The 26,054-nt window shown below is 46.4% G+C and overlaps 1 protein-coding gene across 1 annotated transcript in view; it reads left to right on the forward strand.

The window, feature by feature from the left end:
• ITGA9 (integrin subunit alpha 9) overlaps window positions 1-26,054 on the forward strand; it is a 331,030-nt gene that overhangs the window by 88,325 nt on the left and 216,651 nt on the right. The window contains exon 15 of the mRNA XM_004419499.3: window positions 782-942. Coding sequence (XP_004419556.2) covers window positions 782-942 — 161 coding nt within the window. The remainder of the gene's footprint in view (window positions 1-781; window positions 943-26,054) is intronic.

Genomic DNA, 26,054 nt, shown 5'->3' on the forward strand with positions numbered 1-26,054 from the left:
GATGAGTTTTCAGGAGTGCATCTCAGTACAGGCCCCATGTGGTCATGGTTTTGTTGCAACAATAGGCACTGTGAAATTGTGTGATCACCACACTTAGCTGCCTGGGAATGAAGTCAGCATCAGCCTTCACCTGAGTTTCCATGAGTGTAGGTGCCATGAGGGCAGGGAGTTTGCCTCTCTTGTTTGTCGATGCATCCCCTGTATCCCCTGTCCCTACACAGTGCCTGCCACATGGTCGGTGCTCAGTGGACCGTGGATGGTGCACAGTCCAATAGATATAGTGGTTATAGAGCACAACTCAACATCTGTGAGCCGAGTCAGAATTACTGGGTGATTTCTCCGTTGTGCTGAACATATATTCCATTACTTTATAGGAGTCAATATTACATGCAGCCTTGATAATTTCAGCAGCTTCTAGTAATATTCTATAGGTTTGCCATGCTGGCTGCTTTTCAGGACACTGGTTGTGTTGGGTACAGCTAACTGTTGATGCGTATGTCGGTGGCTCCGTTGATAACTCTTGAGGTTTGAATCAGGGAGAGCCATGAAGTGTTATGCCCAGAGCATCACCAGGAAGGCAGGGGCATCGTGGTTCTCTCTCAATTTCGTGAGCTCCTGGCTGCCTGCTTCTCTCTGAGAAGGTGTTGACCTGGGGCTGCAGTCCTGTGCCGTGCAGGGCTGGGTATCTGATGAGATGTCCTTGCGATCCTGTGAGGGGGAACGGAGATGGCCTTGTCACTGTGTCTCTCCTTGCTGACATTTTGACCTTATTTATTGGCAGGCTTGAATTATGTTCTGACAGCCGATGTGGCCAAAAAGGAAAAGGGCCAGTTGCCCAGAGTCTACTTTGTGTTGCTGGGAGAGTCCATGGGTCAGGTCTCCGAGAAGCTGCAGCTGGTCCATGTGGAGGAGACGTGCCATCACTATGTGGCCCACGTGAAGGTCAGTCTTTTTTATCCTCAAACATTGATCCCTACAGATGTTCATTTGGAACTAGTGGAAACTACTGTTATCATGCATTACGTATGCTCTGACTTCCAAAATTTTATTTTACAAGGAGAGCATTCATTTCTTCTTCTTTTAAAGTTGGAGCCTGATAGCCCTTTGTTTATCTTATTGGGCCGGTCTCAGCCTCTGAGGGGGGTTATGGTGGGCCAGGAAACCAGTGATGCTTTCTGGCCTTGACTTGTTCTTTTGGGAAGTTTCTCATCCTCTCCCCTCTATGAGGCTCAGTAGTCTTCTCAGAAGAGAGCCACAGAAGCACGTGCTTCTGGGTATGTGGTGATGCTGGATCACACTGTACCTGATGCCTTTCCCAGTGGACCACTACATAGCTCATAGTCACGGTTAAGGCATTTAAAAACTTGTTGGACTAGATTTCTTTCCCTTGATTACTTTCTGTTTATTTTAGGAGTGCATTTTTTGGCCCTTTTACCTTCTCTAAATAAACTTTCAAATGTTTTTCTCCTCTTTAAATTGTTAAATACACTTTGCTGCTAATTCAGAAGGCCAGGCTTTGATTAGCTACAGAGTGGCCCCTGTGCAGGTGGGTGCTGGTAGGATGGGAGTCCTGGTAGTGCTCGATGCTGCAGGAATGGCCAGCCACTGACCCACAGGCAGAGGCAGAGGCAGAACACAGGAGATACGAGGACCCACATGACCCAGGCCACATGGTGGGTGAAATGAATGTGGGTTTTGGAGCCAAACAGACCTGGTTTATGTCTAGGTGGATGAGTACTTTGACCTCTCTGCATCTCAGTTTCTACATCTCTAAAATGGACACAGTAACACTTACCTTGAAGGGTGGTCGTAAGGATTAAACGTTACACGATGAATATACTTAAAGGACCTTGCATGGAGTCTGATACAGAGCAGGCTCTCATCATTATTATTATTTGGTCCAGTCATATACAATTGCCAATATTCTAACATTCTTGACTTATAAAAATGGCAATTTCATGTGGTTCAACCTCATATTATTAGCTAGTGGCTTTCTGGACAATAGCAAAAATAGTCTACAGGTTGGAAATGAAGTGTTATTCTGTTATTGCATTGTTAGTGCCAGATCAAGAGAATAACAGCTGCTTCTAGATGCTTCTGGGATGTATATAGAGAATGCCCCACATGTCCAGGGCATTTGGTCTGGCCCAGAGCCCATGAGTCCATGCCCCTGAGATGCTTTTCAGGGGGACTGGGCTACATGTCCTGCCAGGACTCGTGTTGGGGCCTGCCCAGACCAGCTGCCCTAAGGCCCTGGATGAAGGCCATTTATAAAGCAGTTCATGCTCCTGCTAAGCCAACCAGCCAACCATCCCTCTAGGTCTTGGATTACATTGGTTCGTGGGTGCCCTTGGGGGTGTGAGGCTGCCCAGGACAGGCTCACGTCCAAACTGCCAGGCCTTTAAGTGCCTGTGCTTGGTGTCTCCATACTTCCTGGAGGCGGGGCTTCTTCCCTTGGTTTTCATACTGGGTCTCTTACAAATGCTTTCCTTCAGGGCTTGTCAAATGAGCTGAGAGGTTTGCCCTTCTTGCTTTGGCTGACAGGTTGCCCTTCATGTGTAACTGCCAGGGTCCTGGCCACAAGATAGGGCCATACAGAACCTGCAGGCCTTTGCAGAGTGCACTCAGGGAACAGCAATAATAAGGTGCAGGCCAGAGGCAGGACTGTTTCCGTGGTGGCCTCTGAGGGTTAACTGGGGAAGAGCAGGACTGCCCAAGGCCGTCAGTCCTGCTGCTTCCTGTTATTCAGAGTTGTCAGATTTAGCAAATAAAGATATAGGATTCTCTGTTAAATCTGAATTTCAGATGAACAACAAATAATTTTTTTAGTAAAGTATATCCCAAATAGTGCGTGGGCTATACTTATACTAAAAATTATTTATCTGGACTTCAAATTTAACTGGGCATCCTGTTGGACGATTCAGCCTTACTGATGTCCTTCCATCCCACAAGTGGCACTTCTCCATTCAGTCACAACATGGCTGACAAAAAGAGAGACTGAGATGGTGGTCAGAAGAGTTTGGAAGCTGAGGGCAGGGCTCAGGAATGCAGAGCGAGCACAGACCTTTATTGTGATTATTTGGGTTGTTTTAGGGAAGAGCAAGAGAGCAGGCCTTCAGTGAACTTGAACCTAGAGAAATTTGGATACGGTTATTGCTTGGTTATTTTCTCATGCAAGGAGATGGGGGTAGTGGGATACAGCAGGAAGGCACGAGCCTCTGAGGCCTTTCTGGTTCAAGAGGCAGCATCCCTGTTAAGCGGTGCTCAAGGTGACTGATAATTTATAGGCATGAGGAGAGTTTTTTCTACCAGGTATGTCTGGGCCATAGCCCAGGACCCTGGTGAATGGCAGAGTGGGCCAGTGAGGGTGAACGCTAGTGAGCTGGCTGGCTGACCACAGTGTGGCCCAGTTGGCGTGGCCTGTGGTTTCTCCGGTTGTGGGAAAGCAGCTGTGGAGGCAGTGTCTCTTGTGGGGCCAAGGCGGGCAGCAAGCCTGGGGGGAGGGAGTGGCAGCCTGGCCACCTCCTGGAGCGGGGCCTGGGGACTGGGAGCAGGTCGTCAGGGCGTGAGAGCACTGTGCAGCCTCTGCGGCAAGTGGAGCCTTCTCCGTGCGGCTGGCTCTCGGCTTTATAGACAGTGAGGAAGATAAATAAAAGCGTTCTGGCTTATCGCACACCATATGGCTAGCAGACAGTGAGACAGGCACTAGGGGCTGGGTGTGTTTTGTTTAGGCTATCTTTAGGTATTTTTTTCTTTTTTCTTTAAGCCTATTCCAATCTTTTTTTTTTTCCTCTTTTTTCCCTAGAAGTTTTCATTCCATATATGGTGATAAGTATCTCTATCCTAGATGACGGCTTGGGCTCATACCTGCCTCCAAGGCTAGCTGTGTTGTCCTATGCTTTGTTCCATGCACGGCCCTGGGGGGGCCTCCAAGAGGTATAGAATTCTGTGATAAGCCCCGTCCTCCTGGGGGTGTTGGGTCCATTCTCAAGGCCTCACTGTGGTCAGCACAGCTGAGGCAGTTCTAGCTGCTTCCTTGGCTTCTCTGCCTCAGAGTCCGCATGCCCCAGTTTATCTCCCCTCGTCCCCCAAACCAGCCCAGCTTTGGGGATGGGCCCCCTTCTCCTAGTGAAGCGGGCTGGAAACCTCTTGTGGATCCCCGTGGTCACAGGTGAGAGCCCACACACCTCCCCTCAGCCTCAAGGCGCTCCACAACTGGGCCTCAGTTTACCTTTCTAGCCTCATCTTCGGCATCACATCACATCTTGCCAAGGTGAACCCACCCTTTTTGTCCAGGAACGTGCCTCTCATGCTTCCCTGCCTTGGTTCTTGTGCTGCTCACCTCAGCATCTCTGGCCCTTTAGTCATCAGAGCCCGGTTTTTGACATATCCATGTACAACCCCGTACCACCTGCATGTTTTTTTTGCATTTTGTTTTGTCTTAAACATGCGCCTACTGTGGTATTTTATTTCATATTTTTTCTTTAAATCATCAGACTTTTTGCCTCAAATAAAGTAATTTAAAACAGAAACTTTGTACCCTCCTGTAAGCAGAAAACCAGTTATCTCATGCCAAAACAGAAAGTAACTGTAAAAATAAATACACTGAAGACACAACAGTGTCATTGAATTCTAATGGGATTTTGCTGTTTGCCAAAGTCTTTGAAGAAGTGGCCGCTCTTCCTGTGTGTTAGAAGGGGAAGTTATGGAGGGCTAGGGAAGTAGTAAAGACCTACTGGCACCAAACTGAACTTTCCTCCTGATGCAATCAGGATTGCAGGTGTATTGACTGGGGATGACTTTCCAAAGTGGGTCCTTTTATAGAGCAGTGCCATGTGCTGTGGAAAACCATGTCATGAGCCCCGTCTGGGAAGCCGTGCTCTGCTTTCATGGGGTGTGCCTCAATCCTTTTGCTTGCTGATGGTCTGTCTGTTCTTCAAGGCTCAGTCAGCCCACAGGTCTTAAATGTCCTCAGCCAGCCATGTCTTTGGCCCGGGGTTGCCACCATCGGCTTCCTGTCTTCTCAGAGCTTATTTCATGCTGCCTGACTTCTGCTTTGGGGGTGATAGGCACAAAATAAATACTTGTCAAACCAGACCTTCTGAATGACCTATCGGGTCAGCTGGAGTGTGGGATCATGGGGAGCATCTGATCGGGATGGGGCCTGCTCACCACTCTGTGAACCTACTGCTGGGAAGTGATGGCGTGAGAGGATGGAGAAGAGAGTTGGGATGCACGGCCCATGCCGAAGATTAAATACTGGGGTCCTATCATTACTCCGTTGTTTTCTGGTTTACGTGTATTAACCGGACGGCAACTGTGCTCCATCCTCAAGTCCCACCCAATACCTTGAGAAAGCCAGCCCTTTGTGAGGTCAGATGTATGAGAGGCAAATGAGCAGCCTCTTCAGGAGCTGGGAAACCAGGGTGACAGTTTTGAGTCTACACAATGACAGTGGAGAAGCCCAGGCACGTCTGAGTTTGGGGTCAGTTGCGTCATTCCCAGCTGTGAGGATCAGCCACACCCTCTAGAGGCTTTCAGGAAACCTTTGGTGAGCAAAACCACGTGTCAGACACCTTCAAGAGAGCCAATAGCAAGGATTAATGTAAGAGGAAGAAAAAACCACTCCACACCAGACAAGGGAATAGGGAAAGCACATTGGCTTTTCTGAGTAGCTGCAGATGTTCATGAGACTGTTATGTTGCTGGAGGATTTTTCAAAGGAGTCTGAACCTTGAGTTACTGCAGCTCCTTTGTCACTTTTGGCGACAGATACTCGTTCTGGCAAAGGGCAGGGCATGACACAGGCCACCACGACTTCTCAGAGGTCACACCTTGGGCTCTGCCCAGGTCTTCTGCTTTGTTTCCATTTTCACATCCAACAAGATGCCTTCACAACAAGCTCCAATCACTGATGGGCTGTGAGTTTGCACGATGTTTGGATCTGTCAAATGTAGTTTTCAGAGGTGTCGAAGGCTTTTAGTTTGTTTAAGAAGTAGACAGTTAAGGAAGGGAGTTTTTGTTTTTGTTTGTTTTCAAGATTTTATTTATTTATTTATTTATTTTCCCCCAAAGCCCCAGTAGATAGTTGTATGTCATAGCTGGACATCCTCCTAGTTGCTGCATGTGGGACGTGGCCTCAGCATGGCCAGAGAAGTGGTGTGTCGGTGCGCGCCCGGGATCCGAACCCGGGCCGCCAGCAGCGGAGCGTGCGCACCTAACCGCCAAGCCACGGGGCTGGCCAGGAAGGGAGATTAAGTTGTAGTAAATAAGAATTCTGTGTGAGGAAGAGGAGAAAAGAAAACAGCAGTTTCTTTCTTTTTTTTTTTTTTGGTGAGGAAGATTAGCCCTGAGCTAACATCCACGCCAATCCTCCTTTTTTTGCTGAGGAAGACCGGCCCTGAGCTAACATCTATTGCCAATCCTCTTCCTTTTTTTCCCTTTTTCTCCCCAAAGCCCCAGTAGATAATTGTATGTCATAGTTGCACATCCTTGTAGTTGCTGTATGTGGAACGCCTCAGCATGGCCAGACAAGCGGTGCGTTGGTGCGCGCTTGGGATCCAAACCTGGGCCGCCAGTAGTGGAGTGCGCGCACTTAGCCGCTAAGCCACGGGGCCGGCCCAGTAGCTGATCCTTCAGTCCACCCTCAAGGCCGCCTCGACCAGGCCACACAGACCCCAGGTTTGGAAGCAGGCGTAGCTGTCTCTCCTCCCAAGTAGAGCATCTGTGTCTGAGACATATCCAGCTCCCTGCGGAAGGGCCCACGATGGCCTCTGAACAAGGATGGATGAGCTGAGTGCACTCAGCTGCAGTGTTTTCCTGCAAAGGCAGTGGACCATGGGGCTGGTTCGCTGGGCATCCAGTGCTGTCTCTGTGGCTGGCTGCAGGAGGCTGGAGGGAGTGGCTCAGATCCAGACTGATAATGAAAGTCATGTGTTTAGGTGGGAACTGCGAGAAGGGGAAGTAGCGGGTGAGAGCTCCACCTTGTGCTATGCCTCATGTTAAGATAGGACGTGGATAAAAACATCCGTTAGAGGGTGATGACTGTATCTGGGTAAGGGTGGCACTGGGAGCTCTGCCCAGAGAATTCCTCTTCTGCCGAGCCAGCTAAGTATTTGAAGGAGATGATTGTGATAATAGGATAACTTACTTCACCACCTTTCTCCTCTTCTCCCTGGAGCAGAGGCAAGTTCCAGCACCTGCTGGATAAATTGGGTCATTAGTAGGGCTTCCAGGACCATGGCATCTGTGAGGAGTTCCCAGTTCTCACTGATCTGTGAATACAACATAATACCCTTGGCTTTCACAGAGGTATCAGTTAGGAATTCCATTCAGCTGCCAGGAATCAAGACCTGACTACAGGGGCTTAAGCACATCAAGATGACCTTTTCTCATATAATAAGATTTCCGGAGAAAGAGAAATTGATGGTGTTATTTCAGTGGCTCAAGGGTGCAATTCTCTTGACTTTTTACTTATTCAGGAAATATGACCGAGTGCCTACTGTGTCCTAGGCCGTGTGGGCCCTCAACTCCATCAGTGAGCAGATGGAAATCCTTGCCCTCTGGGAGCTTACATGCTAGTGGAGCAGACACACAATAGATATAATAAAGAAGTAATGTAAAATGTATTAGGTGATGAAGGCTACGGAGAAAAGAAAAGAAATAGAGCAGGTGGGAAGCAGGGTGGGAGTGCAGAGTGAGGGTTAGAGTGGGCAGGGTGACCTCATTGAGAAGGTGAGATTTGAGCAAAGACTTGAAGGAGGTGGGGAGTTAGCAATGTGGATTCCTGGAGGGTCCTGAAGTGTTCAGTGTGTTTGAAGAAGAGCAGGGAGGCTGGTATGGGAGCAGAACGGGAAGAGTGGAGGTCCGAGTGGCAGTGGCAGGTGTGGGCAGATCACTTCGGGCCTCACAGGCTGTGGGAAGGACTTTGCCTTCACTCTGAGTGAGAGGGAGCCGTCGAGGGATCTGAGCAGAGCAGTGACATAGTCATACTCTCCCCTTCAAAGTAAGGGGTCCGTACTTTAAAAGGACCTTTCTGGCTGCTGGGTTGAAATGGCTTGTAGGAGGTGGGATAGAAGCAGGGACATGGTGAGGAGACTATTTGAGCGTCCCGGGAAGAGAGGTTGGTGGCTCTGCTTGGGGTGATAGCAGTGGAGGTGGGGAGAAGTGGCTGAATTCTGCATACGGTTTGAAGGTGGATCCTGAGAGTTTGGTTGTCAGGTATGAAGGAATGAGATGTCAAAAGTGACTCCAAGATTTTTAGCCTGAGTAACTAGAAGCATGGAGTTGTAAGTGGTGTTGTCTTCAACTGGAATAGGGAAGATTGCAAGTGGACCATGTTTTTAGGGGAAGATCTAGAGTTCATTTGTAGACACACTGATTTTGAGGGGCCTATTAGATGGTGAAGTGGGAGATGTGTATATACAAGTCTGCAGTTTGAGTAGTGGTCTGCATTGGAGGTGTAAATTTGAGAGTCATCAGCAGATAGATTGTGTTTAATGCCATGAGATTTGATGAGATCACCAAGGTAGTGAGAGAGATAGAGAAGAGAACCAAGGACATTCCTAGTGGGCACTCCAACACTAGGAGCACCTTTTCCTCATAGTCCCAAGATGGCTGCTGAGTTCCAGCCACTGTGTCTGCTTTCCTTGTAGGAAGAAGGGGGTAGGGCAATGCTCTTGCCATCTGATCTGAGGTCTCTTTAGAGAGCCTTCAATGACTTCTAACAACTCATTGACTATCCATATCTTAAAGGAGGTTGGGAGCTGTCAGTATTAGCTGGACATCTTACAAACCCTAACAGTATAAAGCTTTGCTGTCTAGTAGAACTTTCTGGGATAGAAATGTGCTATATCTGCACTGTCCAGTATGGTGATCACTAACCACATATGACTATTGAGACCTTGAAATGTAACTAGTGCCACTGACGAATTGAATTTTTACTTTTATTTAATTTTAATTAATTTAAGTTTAAACTTAACCACATGTGGCTAGTGGCTACTGTATTTGGCAGTGCAGATATTGAAGTTTGATTATTAAAGGAGGAGGAGGGATGGACACTGGGCATGCAAGTTGCAGATTCTGCTACAATAGAACATGGAGTCTTCACAGGACATTGGCCGTAGAAGTCAAGCCTCACAGCCAAATGGAAGTGCAAATAACTGGGTTGAAGTCAAGTTGACTGTTTCACTTTGTACTCAGAAACATTGATTAAAACCTGAGTTTCGAGAATGCCATAGAGCATAGTCTCTCTCTCCTGGGTTCTTTTGGAATGTTCACACATACATGTCTATATCCACATACATGTGTCTGTATGCCATATACAGTGGGGGAGAACAGTGTTAGGACCCAGAAACTTGCATGGTTCACACTGAGGTGACCATTCAAAGAATGTCAGAATCTTGCATTCACCCTAAATTGATCATTCAAGGAGTGTCACAATCTTGCATCTGTTGTTTTCTGTTTTCTTCTCTGTGGCATGAAACTATATAAAAGGTGGCGGTGTAGAGGATGGAGATGAAATTACTGGGTCACAAGGGGAGGGCATTTTAGGGTTTGAGACGTATTACAGAATTGCCTTTTAGTATGTAAAGGCTCTCCTTTCTGATGCTCCTACTGGTACTGGGTAGAGAGATACCTTTTCGACTTGGCATCTGTGAAGCACGTGAATTGAAGCACTCTTCCTGCTTGGGATGGCCTGGCCTGGCCTGGGCTGCGTAGGTCTGTTGTCAGCCACATAGTGTTAGGCAAGATGCTTCAGTTTCCTCTGCTGAAAATGGGAAAAAGACTACCAACTTCATAGTAGGGGTCTGGAAAACACTGGGCCCCTTTTTCCCTTCTCGGCCCCGTAAATCCTTTACTCTGCCTCGCTGCCTCTGTGTTTGGAATGGGTCAAGACTCGTTTCATAGGTGTTTGGGGGATTTTTTTTTAAATGATTAGAAGCAGATGGTGAAAAAAAATAGAACTTATGGAGCAAACAAGAGAGAGATGTGGGAAGAGAAGAGGGCAAATGGTTACACAACTCTCCCAGCTGACATCTTCCTTCTCTGCCTGGAATAGAGCAAGTCAGAGCCACTGAATTATCTTCATGAGCCAGTTTACAAGGGCTCCTCCAACTTTAATGTGCACACAGTCACCTGGGGCCTTGTTAAGTGCAGATCCTGATGAAGCAGGTCTGGAGTGAATTTCTAACAAGCTCCCTGGTGATGCCGATGCTGCTGGGCCATGGACCACACTCTGCAAAGCAAGGAGCTAGAAGAAATAGGTACCAGGAGTTACAGGGAAAGAGTCAAAGGATGAAGACCATCAGCTGGCAGTCATCCAGGCTGAGTGGGCCTCCAAGGCCAGATGCCTCTCCCCTCACACTGATGGTGAGCGAGTTCCTCATCAATGGCCTGGAGCCGTCGTTCTAGTAGGAACACTCCAGCTTCCTCGTGACCTTGTGCGGCTCACTGGCTCACACTGATGGTTGGCAATAGAGGGCATGCCCCTTACAGAAGGGCTGGTGTGGACTGCAATTTCTTCTCCATTCATTCACTGCCTGTTGCTCGAAGGACAGTATTGTCAGCAGTCAACCTAGCACGACTGCTCTTTTCAGCAGTTCTGTTTAACTTCATTGGAGTGTTTTGTGCACCGCCATGTCAGAAATTTATTTCTCTTCCCTAAAGACTAGGAACTTCTTAATTACAAGCTCTTATGAAGCAGAATAATTTTAAATGAGTGTTTCCTTCTCCTTTCCTTGGGTCTGCTCTCTTGGGCAAACAGAATGAGAAGCCAACTTAGAGATGACGTGGGTTCTTCCTGCATTTGTGAGAAAATGGTGGTCATGCATTTTCTTCCCTAGCAGGTGACAGCGAGGCACCAGCCTCTTGGGTGACCTCTATTTTTGAGGATGGCTGTGGTGAGTGTGGATGACAGAAAGGGTTCTATCACCAACAGGCAGCCAAGAAAGCCCCCACACTGAGGAAATCCACCCCTTCCAAGCAGCTGCCGGCAGGTGGCTTTTCGAGTCTTCTCACAACACAGACCTAGCCCTATGTCGTTAGAGTTGGGATAATGGTGGGTCCAAGGAACAATCTATCTGTATGCATCCCAGAAGTTTCATGTGAAGAGGGTGACCAAAACTTGCTTCTTTTTCTAAATGCGTTAGGGCTGTGTAAATAAAAAAGAAATTAAATAGTAACACCAATAGCGATAATAGCTATCTTTTATTGAACATCTACTATGTGCCAAGTGTTTTACATGCCCGTTTAGTCCTTAGAAGATCCCAATGACATATAATTATTATGGTGTATGTAAATTATGTTATAATTATATAGATATATAAATAAAAGCCCATTTTAGAGTTGGCGAATCAGAGGTTTAGAGCATTTAATTTACTCAAGATCTCACAACTGGTCGGCAGCAAAGTCTTGGGTTTGAATCCCATCTGGCAACTAAGTAGTTCTGCGACCTTGAAGAAATTATGTAGTCTTAACACCATGGCCCACAAGAAATGATGATTGCTCTAATTATTATTAACAAGTCAATCTGAGGAAGAGGAAACCCTGGCTCTGGGAGGCCTGTCTCTGGGTGAATCGGTGCTGGCTTTCCCGTGTTAGTTGGAGAACTTGACTCACAGCTGCTCCTGCACATGTGTGTCCATACCTAATGTGCTGTGTGGCAGGAGAAAAGCTCACATGTGGGTTGGTGAGCCCAGAGCAGGGGAGAGGCCTGGGGGAATGGAGGTTTCTTTCCTTCTCTTTGATCTTCCCAGCCTTTTGGCCTCAATCATTTAAATAATTTTATTTATTTATTTATTTTTTCCCCCAAAGCCCCAGTAGATAGCTGTATGTCATAGTTGCACATCTTTCTAGTTGCTGTATGTGGGACGCGGCCTCAGCATGGCCAGAGAAGCGGTGCATCGGTTCGCGCCCGGGATCCGAACCCGGGCCGCCAGCAGCGGAGCGCGCGCACTTAACCACTAAGCCACGGGGCTGGCCCATGGCCTCAATCATTTAAAAAATAACTGTCATTTTTTTTTTTAATAATTTTATTTATTTATTTATTTTTCCCCCAAAGCCCCAGTAGATAATTGTATGTCATAGCTGTACATCCTTCTAGTTGCTGTATGTGGGACGCGGCCTCAGCATGGCTGGACAAGCGGTGCGTTGGTGTGCACCCAGGATCCAAACCCTGGCCGCCAGCAGCAGAGCACGCGCACTTAACCGCTAAGCCATGGGGCCAGCCCAAAAATAACTGTCATTTAAGCCTGTTTTGAGGAACTCAAAGTCTGGTTCATGCATTCAGCCCACTAGTATGTGTCAGGTGTCAGGCTCTGCTGGGTGCAGGGCAGTGAAGATGAAGGAGACCCGGGCCCGCCCTTGAGAAGCTCAGGCACTGTCTCACTCGGCCAGTTCTCAGCTTTGCACCTCTCACCTGTGCTTCTCTGTTTTCAGTTCACTTCTACACGTGCCCGGGGCAGTGCTGGTTTATGCCTGTTGTCCCAACATAATCATTAATAGTTACCCCGTTCACTCTCAGAGCGTTCCAATTTGGATGGTAAATTGTGTGTGCCACTCCGTTTATTGAGCGCCCACTGTGTGCCCGCCACTGTGCTGAATCCTGGGGAGATAGAGACCAGGCAGACGGAGCCCTGCCTCCAAGGAGCCCTTGGTCTGCTGGGGCGTCTGTTCTGAATGCTACCACTCGGCGAGTCAGGCACGCCCCATCCTTCCGGGTTCGTTGCTGTTGCTCTTGTTCCTCCCTTCCCACCACCTCCACCTGTGCAAACCTTGCTTCTCTCTCCACACCCAGCTGCGAGGCTCCCTCTCCAGGGTGACTGCCCACCGCCCTGATTCCTCTCGGCCCTCACTCCTTTCCCCCCACTCCCCGGCTCGGCTGTGGGCCTTCTTCCAGCCTGTGTTACTAGGTGTCTTAGTCTGCTCGTGCTGTCATACCACAGGGTGGATGGCTTATACAACAGAAATTTATTTCTCACTGTTCTAGAGGCTACAAGTCCAAGATCAAGATGTTGGCAGGTTTGGTCTCTTCCAAGGCCTCTGTCCTTGGCTTGCAGATGCCCATCTTCTCCTTCTGTCCTCCCCGGTCATCCCTCTGTACCTGGCTGTGTCCTAATCTCCTCTTATTAGAAGGACAGCAGTCATATTGGATTAGGGCCTACCCTAAAGACTCCATTTTACCTTAATTACCTCTAAAGGCCCTATCTCCAAATATGGTCACATTCTGAGGTGCTAGGGTTTAGAAATTCAACCTATGAATTTTTGGGGGACACAGTTCAGCCTATAATACTTGCGTACTCACATTTTATCTCCACTATTAGGTTATCAGCTCTTTTAGGGAAGGGAGCTTGTGAACTTGGTACTGTTACCCTGGGCCATGCATTATATGGAGTAGGGCTCCCAAAACACTTGTCAAATGATTGATTAGGTTTCAGTGTCATTTCTTCCTTAGTGTCCATTTCAAAGGATGAGTAGCGTTCATGAAGTTCATGGAATGAACTTCAAAGGAGAGATTTTTTTTTTCTGATGTAATGAATCAAACTTTTCTGATCCTGGGAAGAATTTTGTGGATGAGACTATATGAACACATGCACACAACATAACCATTTTGGGGTCATTTATTTAAAAAAATATAAGGAATTTCTTTCTGGATAATCTATCCTTGGGTCTTGGGTATGAACATAATACAGGGAAAAGGTAGGGGCCAGATATTTACCCCAGTGTCAGTGCGAGGATAAAATGAGACCTTGCTTATCAAGTGCTAAGCTCAGCACACTGGAAAATATGCAAACACATACGTAAGAGTCTTCTGTAAATCCGCTGAGCTGGAATTTCCAAGCAGGTGTTCTCACTGCCTCTTTTTAGCCTTTTATGATTTTGCTTTTTGTTTGTTTCATACCAGAGACCCACCAGATGGTGATGGTGCAGTCACATGTACACTCGATCCACTTGCCTTCACAGATTACTTAACCTACTTCAGAAGGAATGAGGGAGGGACCCAGACAATGTCAGGAAATGGTTCAAGGCTATAACTAGGAAAACCATATAGACAATTGCCCTGTGTAGAAAGTCAGCTCTGTGGTTTGCTGGGATGCCTGGTGGCAAGAAGTGGATTTAAGTGAAGGGGAGCCACACCGAGGCCTCGAGGCAGTGATGCCTCTCTTCCTTCTCCAGGACAGGAGTGCTCGAGCCAGCCCTCATGGTCTAGTGGTTAAAGTTCGGTGCTCACTGCTTCAGCGGCCCGGGTTTGCTTCCCGGTCATGGAACCACACCACCCGTCTGTCAGTTGCCATGCTGTGGTGGTGGCTCACATAGAAGAACTAGAAGGACTTATAACTAGGTTATAGAATCCTGCGCTGGGGCTTTGGGGAGGAAAAAAAAAAAAGAGGAAGATTGGCAACAAATGTTAGCTCAGGGTCAAGCTTTCCCTGCAAAAAAAAAGGAGTGGTCCCCATGGTGGAAACTCTAGAGCAGCATGGTCCTTTAGAAATGTGACACAGGCCACATATGTAATTGTAAGTTTTCTAGTAGCTATGTTGAAAAAGTTAAAAGAAAAAGGGAAGGTTAATTTTAATAACATATTATTTAACCTGTTATCCAAAATATTGTCATTTCAACATGTAATCAATGTAAAAATTAATGCAATATTTATGTTCTTTTTTGTAGAGGTCTTTGAAATCAAGTGTGTATTTTAGCCACATTTTGTGTGCTTATTAGGCACATGTGGGTAGTGGCCACCATATTGGACAGTGCAGGTCTAGAATCAAACCTCCCATTCACTTTGGGAGACTTTGGGATTGTTGCAGGGGGTCCGAGTGTGAATTCATATGTGAATGCCTTTCCTTAATTAACTAAAAGTACAGCTTCGATTACCTGAGGTTCTGAGAAATATTTTAATATTATCAGGGTTGCCTTCGTATTATGATTAGGAAGCATGCTTATGAATTTCCTCACCTGGAGTTCCTGGAGCCCAGTGTCCATGAATGTGGTGACGAGGGTCTGCAAAATCTCTCCAGCATTTCAGAAAGCCCTGGGGGAGGCGCAGTGACTGCCATCCAGCTGTTGACAGTGTCGGCACCATTGCTTTCTGCTGGTGTATTCGTTCAGTTTGCTGGTGACCCTGTGCTGGTCAAACTTGCTGCTTAGCTACTGGTCGCGTTGTAGGGATTCCTGGGGTCATGCTTAGAGGGGGTGGGGCTGAGTGAGTGGGTGAAGATGTTCTTGGGGCTAGACGTGTTTCTAGTTTCTGTGCCCCTCACCCACAGGTGCAAGTACAGACCTTCCAGGGACTCATTTGTCAGTCCTGTTAACACTCAGGCTTTGGCGGGTACAAAAGGTGGGTGAAGTAAGCAAGCACTATTGCTGGTTAAGTGCTTCCTGTGTTGAGGTCAGAGTTCAAGCATTTCCTGTGTGCCACAAATAATGTTCCCCACCTGTAGGAATGCCTGGGAAATGCGCCTTTGGCCTTCCTGCAGCTCCTCTGCCTACAGCTACTCTGCTGATGGGGTTCCTCCTGTTCTCAGAGCAGAGAGCCACGAATAGGGCACTGGGGGCCACTACAGGCATCCCTTAGCTCTGGCCACTTCGGTTGTGAAAGGACTTCACTGTGTTTGGCAGCCCATCCAGCGTTGGGTGGTACAAATAACCTGAAAGTCCTTCCTTACGTTGAACCAGAGCCCACCTCTGTGTAATCACAGCCACCTCCTAGTTCTGCCCCTGAGCAGCCACAGGCATCTGCCTGTCTGTCTGTCCCCCCAACCCCCCATTTCCTGTTTCCTCTTGGACTCAGGGTCCCCAGTTCCTTTGGGTCTCCAGTTTGTTATTCCATTAGTGAATTATCCATACCCTTTGTTTGTATTCCTTTCTTCCTCTGTGTCTGACCTTCTAGCCATTTTTCTCCACCTCCCCCCACAAAGGTCAGGAGAGGAAAATAAAGGAGGAGAAATTCAAACCAGCCAGCTTTACTCCTTATCAACAGCAGTGGAGGAAGATGCCTGCAACAAGGAGTTTGAATGGATGTGTTAATTCCTTCCTGTTAGCCAGTTCCCTCCAACTGGTTGATCTAATCCTGTCACCAGGAATCACAGCTGACTTCATTCTTCTGCCACATTGGCAGTTACGTGTTGGTCTGGGTTAAACAGTGATGTTTATCCGTGGGGCTCCCCCGAATCTGACGTTTGTTCTTCCATCCTGTACTTCCCCAGGCTTGATGTCCTCCTTCCCATCCTCTTGGTGAGAAAAATGTCGCTGTTTAGCAGATGGTATCCTTACCTGATCAATTAATGAGCCAACAAGTTCCATAAACTTAGGTTACAGCCAGAGTAGTCCTGGCAAGAAATATGCATGGATTCAAAGAGGTTTGGGATAATTTTATTAATGACAAAGCCATAAAGAGCTCCTAAAAGATTGTAAGACATTTGGCACCAGGGACTGTCTCATTTTTCTCCACATCCCCAGCACCTAGCAGAGTAATTGACGTTGACTAATTGCTCAATAAATGTTCACTGAATGTTAGAAGAAGCTGGACTATGTCCAAGATGAACATACGCCCAAGATATACTACTAGAAGTTTACAGTGTTAGCTTTTACATTTAGGTCAGTGATCCAGTGTGAGTTAATTTCTGTGTGTTGTCTAAGATACTCTAGAACATAAGTGAATAAAATATTCTGTTTGATTGTAATTATAAGTAGATGAATACCTGTCAGATTACATGGCTTGATGGTGAGCTTGAAAAACAGTCACCTGAGAGCTCCTATGTATTAAGGTTGGCTTCAGAGAGAGTAGCCAGCAACTCTCCCCACCTCCCAATTTGGGATTGTCATAGCTAAATCTTAGGCTGAAGCAGTGCATTTTCAGCCAGCCCTTCCAGGGGGTTGTGGTACAAGTGGTGCTCAGCCCGCACTTTGCTGAACTCGGAGCTAGGGGGTCTGTGGGTAGAGAATCCCACTTCCCCATTCTGTATGTGCCGGTACTTTTTCTACTTATCTCCTGTTGTTGGATATTTCAATTCTTATTTCCCCCATTACCGTCATGCTGCGGTGAACGTCTTTGGGCACCTGGCCGTCACTTCTGGAGGGTAACTGCCTATCCCTGGCTTTGCTGGGTCAATGTTATAGCCATTTATGTGCCCTGCAATGTTGGCTTTGGTTCCTAGTGTTGTCCTCACACTCTGTCCCACCCATCTGGAAGTCCTGCCTTGTGTACAAAAGACACTGGGCTTGGCTTGGAGTCTCACACCTTTTCTGACAGTCACGGATATTTTTGTCATCCTGCGTGTCAGTAATGCACGGGCTGGTCATTTTTAAGGAACGGTCTTTGGTGACACTTAGGTCCCTGTTTAAATCACATCGACAACATAAAGGATATTATCCTTTATACCAGCATTTCCCAAAGCGTTTTTTTCATAGAGTGGTAACAGGTTTTATGTCAGTAACAAAACAAAGTTCTGTATTCAAGTAAATTTTGGAAAACACTGCGTTTAACATTGGACAAGTTTCTTCAGTGCAGGGCCTCCCAGAGCTTTAGAAGCCAATGTACACAAGGGGGACACAGTCTTCAACATTTCCCAAATGTACTTGATCAGAGGACACTTTTTTCTCCTGAAGTTTAGGAGATATTGCTCCAATGGAGATTAGTTTTCTCTAAATAATTTGACTTTACACCTTTTTATTTCTTTTCTCCCTACTCAGGCAGATCCTATTCTTTAGCTTCACATTTTAATAATGGAAGGAAGTAGTGATATTTCACATCTAGAGACTTTTCTCTAGGTCCTTCTCATCGATAAGACCTGTTTAAACGTATGGCAGGCCCTAGTACCAATCTCTAGGGTCCCCACTATTTTTTTTTTTTTTTAAAGATTTTATTTATTCATTTTTTTCCCCCCAAAGCCCCAGTAGATAGTTGTATGTCATAGGTTCACATCCTTCTAGTTGCTGTACGTGGGACTCGGTCTTGCGTTGGACGGAGAAGTGGTGCCTCGGGGCACGCCCGGGATCCGAACCCGGGCCGCCAGCATCAGAGCGCGCGCACTTAACCGCTAAGCCACGGAGCCGGCCCTAGGGTCCCCACTATTTATAGACCTCCATCAATCCTGTGGTGACTTAATTGTTTTGTTGTATTTTTAGTGGCCTCCTATGCCGTGGAGGACTTTCTGAAAGCCTACATTGCCTGCTAAATTTAGCTGGACGTTTAGCAGGCTTGATTGATTGCTGATCTTAATGGAAGAAAATGTGATCCTCTCTCCTCCTCCCCATCATTAAATTATTACTGATTTATGACCAGAGGAAGCAGCCACTGGATAAGTGTGTCTTTTTTAGAATTGTGACACATCACGAAGATGGATATATTTGCCCCTTTACTTCAACAGGCATCTGTTGAATGCCTACGAGTACAAACACCCTGCTGGCCTGTGCCCTGGTGCTTTCACAGAAGGGTCTTGGAGCCCAAAACAAAATTCCCAGGGCCTGGATCTCCAGCCACACCCATCCCCACCCAGACTTAATGAGGAGAAAGCTAAAAGAAGCCCATAGGATTAATAGACATTCCAAAACACCAACCCAGAGAGGAGTAGAAATGGGTGTTGGGATTCAAGGCATAAGTGAAGTGAAAGAGTTTGAACAAAACAGGCTGGATCTTGGGCTTCTGAAAACCTGTGTAGTGTAATTGCTGACCCAAGGGTCAGTGGGTCTCCTGAAGTGAGCCGTCAGTGAGTGAGGACCGAACTGGACTATGACTTCCACTTCTGCACTCACTGGCCTGGTGACCTGAGGCACGTTGCCTACCTCCTGGGTCTCCCAGTTTCCTCTCCTGTGGAATGGACACAACATGGGATTGTAGTGAGGATTCACAGAGATAACTTGTGCAGAGTGCCCCAGAGGGTGCTTAGCACATAGTTGGTGCTCCCTATGGGTCCATTTACTTTCCCTTCCCTGGTTTCCTAGGGAGCCTGGAGTGTTACCCTGGCTGCCGGTGAAAGGCTAGGTTGACTAATACAAGAAGGGACATGCCTCATATTGTGGATGGGCCTGGGGTGGGGTTAGGGACACTAGAAGACAAACTGATCAGACTTCTCTGGTCTCAAGACACGCATAAAACAGTAGGTGAGAGGACAAGGTCATGGAAGTAATGCAATTTACCATATCATTTTAGTAGTTCTTATAGATGATAAGGACCTCAGAGAAACCTTACTGTGTCTATAGCCAAAGCATTCCGTTATGGGCACATACCCTCAGGGCAGTGACCCTGGCTCCCATCTCCCCTCTCCCGTGTAAATATATAATCTATTTTTAATAATTTTTTATTTTGAAATAGTTTGACTCATAAATTGCAAAAATGGTATAGAAAGTTCTCATATACCCTTTACTCAGTGATAGCATCTTACATACCCGTAGTACATTACTCAAACTAGGAAATTGACATTGGGATAGTGCCATACATTTTTTTAAAGAGTGCTTACCTCAAGAATCTGTTTTTAGCACAATTACTTGAACTCCGCTTTGGTGAGATAAGTGCTGGGGATCCTGAGATGGATTAGCTACAGTCCTCAGCAAAGCTTCTCACAGAGGAGAGAGAGCTGGACCAGGTGGGTTTCATGTGTTCATCACCTGTGGCTTATGGCTGCTCCACCTTATTCAGTTGACTGTCTCATGAGGCAGTGAGTTTCTTGTCCTCAGAGATATTCACACCTGAGCCTTAGGATCTCTGTCTCCAGCACTAAGAAGAAGCTTGGACCAGATGCTCCCTGAGTGTCCTACTCCTTGAAAATCCTGTGATTCTCTTGATGGCTTTGGCAGAATTTGCAACTGACATTGATTAGCCCTTGAATCAAGTGGTACTCGATGCTGATGTAGTTGCCAAAATGATCACCTTCCTGGGCTCTGATCTAATTAGTTCATGTGAATTAAATCCTGGTACTCTGTATAACCAGGCTTTGTTCTAGGCCTTGGAGTACAAAGATGAATAAGACAATGTGAATACAAGGCAACGTTAGTGGAGAGATGAATACAAACACACAACTGTAGTGTAAATAAGTGCCATAATACATGCAGGTATGAAGTACTGAGAGACTCAGAAGGAAGTGGTTAGTTTTGTAGATATCTACAAGGCCAGGAGGGAGTAAACTTGAGAGAGGAGCTGGACCACAGAAGATGGGTTGGAGTTTGCTGGATTGATGAGGAGTTGGGGTAGAATCAAGGGAAGCAAAGACATTCCAGGGAGAGGAAACAACACATGCAAAGGTCCTGTGGCATGGCCTTTGTATGCATGGGAGATGTTGAGAAACCTTGGTATGACAGACCGTAGGCTCTAGGGGGCAAAGTAGTGGCTGAGCATGAAGGCAGATTAGAATTGGCCTCCAATTTACACTGATGACAAAATGTTGGTACTACTGAGAGCTGCTTTGAGAATGCATATCATTGAGTCATGCTAGTGAGAGGTTTTAAACTGAGGATCTTGCAGTTGTGGGAAACCAGCTCCCTCTAAGTGCTGTTCGTCAGTGATCTTGCCACATCCTGAGGCAGCTGCCTTGATCCCTCAGAGTCCAAGCATTTCTCCCCTGGGCTTGGCCACCCCTGGCCTTGGCTGACCTCCTTCTCAAGGGTACAGCAAAGACCCAACGGGATGCACCTCTCAAGTGCTTGGCAGCTTCTGCTGGACAGCTTCAGAGTCCTGTGGGCTATTCTGGCTGTCGCTATTCTTACATATTGAGTGTCCCAAAGATTCACAAACTGGATCTCAGCTGATGGGACCCTTTGGGGCAGGAGTCGAGGAATGATGCAGCTATGAATTGCAGTCAGCAGTTTGGGGACCAGATTGTTTTGCAAATTTCTTCTGAACTACATGGAGGTTCGTATTTCTGGAATGGATAGATCTGGGTTGCTTCTGTCTAGCAGGTTGCTCCTTCCCCATTCTGTTGTGCCTTGGTATCATCTATCAGACTTACTTTGGGATATTTCATTATAAGTCCAATCAAGGAACTCGTGTGAGGTTCCCAGAGGAGGAGGATCTACCTCTGTAGTTGACCTGGGTGAGGACCACTGGAAACATTTGCACCTTTGACATTTGAGAGCTTCCTTCAGTTTCTGAAAATACAGAGGTTCTTATTTTAATCCTTTTTCTTTTTAATCGCCGAAAGGGAATATGAATGGAATGGAATAACTGCAGGGAGTAGAGAGATGAGAAAACATTAGGAAAAAATAGTTCAGATTAGTCCTGGATGAGAATCCAAGTTATGAGAACCTACTGATGAGAGGTAGGCAGAAATAAAACGCTCTAATTCTAATAATAACGTCTTAAATGAAGCTGTTTGTATTGGATGCTAGGAATGTATCCAGCAGCAATGAGTTTTTTGTGTATTAGGCCCATCACTGTCCAATTTCCTAAGAAGCTGGGGCTCTCCAGGCCAGAAACATATGACCTGCTTTTTCTGAGAAGGAAATGTAGACTTTAGGGATGATAATTTTTTAAAAGTTTTTATTTTACGTTACCTACAAAGTAAAAGTTTTTTCCTTAACTTAAAAGTTGAACCACGGTAGACAGTGATCACCTCATCAAACTTGATTTATAAATGAAAACGCTTCAGTTTGACAGTAAGAATTTACTGACCTGTGTCAAACAAAAGTGGCTATTCGTATAGGGATGATAATTTAAAACAGAAGAACGAGCCCAATGGACAGTCCTTGGGGAGGTTGATTGATGGGAGGCATCTCATCAGAGGTACTTGCTAAGGGCACGAGGGGATGCATAGCAATACTGAGTGCCCGGAGTGGCTGCTCCTTGGCCAGGGATCAGCCCAGGGCAGGGCAGTCAACTGGAAGCAGCATATCACATACACGTGTTGTCCAAAAGATTGAGCAAGTGTGCAAGATCTGAGCTGTGCATATAAGAGCTAGGGGTCTCACAAGACTACATCTGTGTTGCCCATGGCTTTGCAATGAATGCAGTGATGACTGAGCAAGATCAAGACAATTGGGCAAGAAGGCTGAGCTCATCACATCAGCCGCCCTAGCAAACTCAGAGGGGTCCTGGGTGTGAAGTGATTCAAGGGGCTAGGAGTGCTGCCTAAACATTAGCCAGAGGTGGGGCTGGAACTCAGACAAGATGAACTGGAGCCCTCTTGTGGTCCTATAATTCAGGTCTGTGGCTCTCATTTGAGACCAGTGGTTCTCAAATTTTAGTGGGCATCAGAATCACCTGGGAGACTTGTTAAAACACAGATTGCTAGGTCCAACCCTGGAGTTTCTGATTCAGTGGGTCTGAGGTGGGAACCAGGAATGTGCATTTCTAACCACTTCCTGGAAATGTCGATGCTGCTGGTCCTGGGACCACACTCTAGATCCATCCATCTAGACTGCAAAGGAGGTCTGGGCCCTGGGGAGGGAATCTGCTTTCTACTCCTGTAGTCACTAGGAAGCCAAGTGGATACCTGGGGCTGGAAGGTGACAGGGGAACCTGGAAGGGAGAAGTCCCTGTCTCGGTCATGTCTCACCATCTGAGGACCCATCGTTATTTCGTTCTGTCCTTCCACTTGCCCTTCAGTCTCAGAAATTCAAAAGAGCAGCTTATGATGCTGCATCTTTAATTAAAGAAAGAAGAGAACTGAACTGCCTGCCATATGGGGCCTGGGCTGGAGAGAATCGTGGGGTTTTGTAAATTATTTCGGTAGCTGGTTGAGTTCTGTCTCAGAATTTCACCAGGGTCTGAGGCACGCAACGTGGCCCATTAATATTCAGCTGGAACCTGCTGGGTCCTGCTCTATAAACACGTCCAGGGGCTCTGGGGATGTGAGCATGTCATTCATGCACCGAGTCAGTTGGAGGCAGAACAGAAAATATTTCTTAACTGTGTTCTGATGGAAGTACTTTTTATCTTTCCCTTGTGTTTCTTCAAGGGAGCTTGAGTGTCAGGATATTATGAAGAGCACTTTTTAAGTTCCCAATTATTGGATAGGAAATGAACTGAATGTGAGTTCACATTTTACTCTCAAGAAAATTACCTTAGGGAGGCCTTCTGGTGCGGTGGTGGAAAGCATGGCCCTGCTTCAGAACACCTGGTGTTCCAGTTCCGGTTTTGTTACTTCATCACTGTGTGATGTGACTTCCCTGCACTTCAGCTTCCTCACCTATACAATTGGGATAATACCAGAACTTATTTAATAGGATTGCTGTAAGGACTAAATAAGGTAATACATGTCATGCAATTAGAATTGTACCCAGCACTTACAGAAAAAAGTCAATGCATTTTAGTTATTGTTACTGTAAGTCTTGAGCCATCAAAAGACCTGGAAGTGTGATGTTTGAGTCTGTGCACTTCTAGGAATAGAATTCTTAGTTTTCCTACTTACCCAAGATTATGTTTTATAGAAGCTATCAATGTGCGTTCTAGAGAAAATAGCTGGAGGGAGGAAAATGGTAAGTTATAAAATTCTTTAAAGCTCGTCTAAGTTTTTACCTGCTGCTACTGTCATCATCTTCTCACATTCTACTTTTCCAATAGGCCATAACAGGCATTATGGAGTCATGAAACTCATGTGTCTAAAGTGAAGATGTATATGATATTGATAAGACCTCACATGCGACGTTAATAATGCCTCACACTTCACATCTTTCAAAGGGTCTTCGTATGCTCTGCCTCATTTAATCCTTACAATAGTCTTATTAGGTTCTATTAGTCCCATTTTATAGTTCATACAAGGAAGACTTCATAGAAGTGATTGGCCCAGGCTCCACAGATGTTTAAAGACAGCTGGGATCTTAACCTCATCTCCTTCTGCTGGGACCACTCTCTTTCTAGTGTTTGTAAGACCTGGCTTGTTTGTTACTTTGGATTCTCATTCAAATTGTGATTCTGTTCTTTGAGGGACGATATCCCAGTTACTCTTGCTCTATAACAAACCATTCCAAAACCCGGGGGTGTGAAACAACCATTTTATTTTGCTCATGGATTCTGTGGGTCAGTCAGATTGCGGGGATGGCTCATCAGTGTTCCATGATGTTTGGGGCGTCAGTTGGGAAGATGCATGTGCTGGGCTGGTATCATCTGGGGCATCTTCCCTCACACATCTGGCAGGTGCCCAACTGGGACCTCAGATGGGCTACGGACCATAACACTTGTATGTGGCCTCGCAGTGTGTTCTCTTTGTGTGGGTTGATCTGGGTGTCCTCATAACATGGCGGTGGTATTTCTAGTGAGAGTCTCAAGCGAGCAGAGTAAAAGCGTGTGGCATTTTTATGATCTAGCCTCAGAGTCACAGAGCATCGCTTCTAGTGTTGGAGGTACTCACAGACTGCCCAAGTTCAAGGGGAAGGCACATGGACCTTGCCACTCAGTGACAGGAGCGTCAAGGTTGTATTATAGAAAAGCAGATGACTTCAAGGAAGGAAATGTATTTTTACATTGAAAGTAGAGAATGTGAGTTGATGTGTTCTAGGCATAGAGAGCCATGGATGAGCATCATGAGTGGACGGACAGGTCAGTGTGGACATGGTAGGGAATGGAGGAAGAAAGGGAGTGCTGGGTCATCTTTCACCCCACAAATATTTGTTCAGACTATCTTGGAGTCTGGCAGAGTGAGCAGGGCTTCTGGACAATCACTTCATATGGGAAACCCAGGACTCTGTAGTACAGTCTCATCCTGTTGAAAATTTGGCCTTATTGAAAACCATTTTAAGATTCATTTATATTTAGCACAGGACCTACAAAGTTCCATTTACTATCTAAAAAGTAAAAAGTTCATCTTAGCATCCTGTCTTGCTTATATTTAAGTCAGATGGGAAAAAAAAAATCGGCACCAGGAGAATATTGCTTGTAAAAGTTTATTTTATATTTATGTGAAGTTTATTTTTGGTCCTGGTATTCTTCATAGGGTAGGTATTTCTTTTAAGACTGTTAATAGTGTATTTCCTTTTCATTTGCCACTCCCCACCAAAATAAGCTCGCTTTCATTTTTGAATCATCTCCGTGTCCTCAGAACGTCTAACTTGAAATAATGGTTGGAGAAGCTCCAGGTTGAGTAGAGAGTAAAATCCTATTGCGTTCTGACCTTTGGGCTGGGATCAAGTGTGGTGTAATAAAATATCAGTCCCAAGAGTCACCTTTGCTGATTTTTTTCCTGTTATTCTTTCCAGTTATTCCATATTCATCCAGCTCTTGCAGCCAAGGATTGTTACATTAAGATCCAATCTGAAATTAAAACTTAGGGTTTTAACCAATAAGCTATAAAGCTGATGAACTCCCACTGGGATGTGGTTACCTTTTCCTAAACTTCCTGAGTTGTCTCTTCTTAGCCCCAGAGTTGATTTTTTATTGAGCCTTTGGAAAGATCCCTCATGTTTCACTGCCATTTCCCATCAGAGTGGGGACTATTAACTGTGCAAACCTCGTGAGGTCACAAGCTTTGCAGCTGCATCCCGTCAATGCAGAGGGAGAGCAGCCCGGGTGGGGCTCCGCTCCACCCTTCCGGGTGGCGCTGGGTGCAGGTCTGAGGTCACGTTGGAGAGTGGGTCTGTGTCGGCATTGGGGCCACAGCAGGATCTGAGCCACTTGGTCCAGGCTTACAGAGATCCTTCTGGAGCTGGAGCACATTCTCAGAACCTTCCAGAGGACCTCACCCTGGAATTGCCTTCCAGGATCTTTTTGTACAGAGTGTATTTCCTTGGATTCAGCTCCCCTGAAGGGACCCTTAAGTTAAGGCAACTAGAGAGGGCGGCAGGCAGCTGTACACAGTTGCGTTGGGACGTTTGGTGATAAAAGGATGTCCATTGGTGAGGATCTTGCTGGTGAGGCATTTGCTGCAACCACAGACTGCTGTCTCCCCGAGGTGCCCACACCCCATGCCACTGATGTAGCTCACCCTCATGCATTCCTGTTTTTCAGTAGCAGATTCTAGATTATCCTGTTTGCTGGCTAGAGGTGGCTCAGAACACTGGGAGGAGGACGGAGTCCCCACATGACTGGTCAGCAGGAGTTGAACGCCATGGTCCACCAGACCAACACCTTCTTAGTTTTGCTCAGGCTGCTATTTCATTTGACTTTATCTGCTATCTCCTATTTAAGGG

This window comes from Ceratotherium simum, chromosome 5 (genome assembly GCF_057802395.1).
Source record: "Ceratotherium simum simum isolate JZ-2026a chromosome 5, ASM5780239v1, whole genome shotgun sequence".
NCBI classification, from domain to species: domain Eukaryota; kingdom Metazoa; phylum Chordata; class Mammalia; order Perissodactyla; family Rhinocerotidae; genus Ceratotherium; species Ceratotherium simum.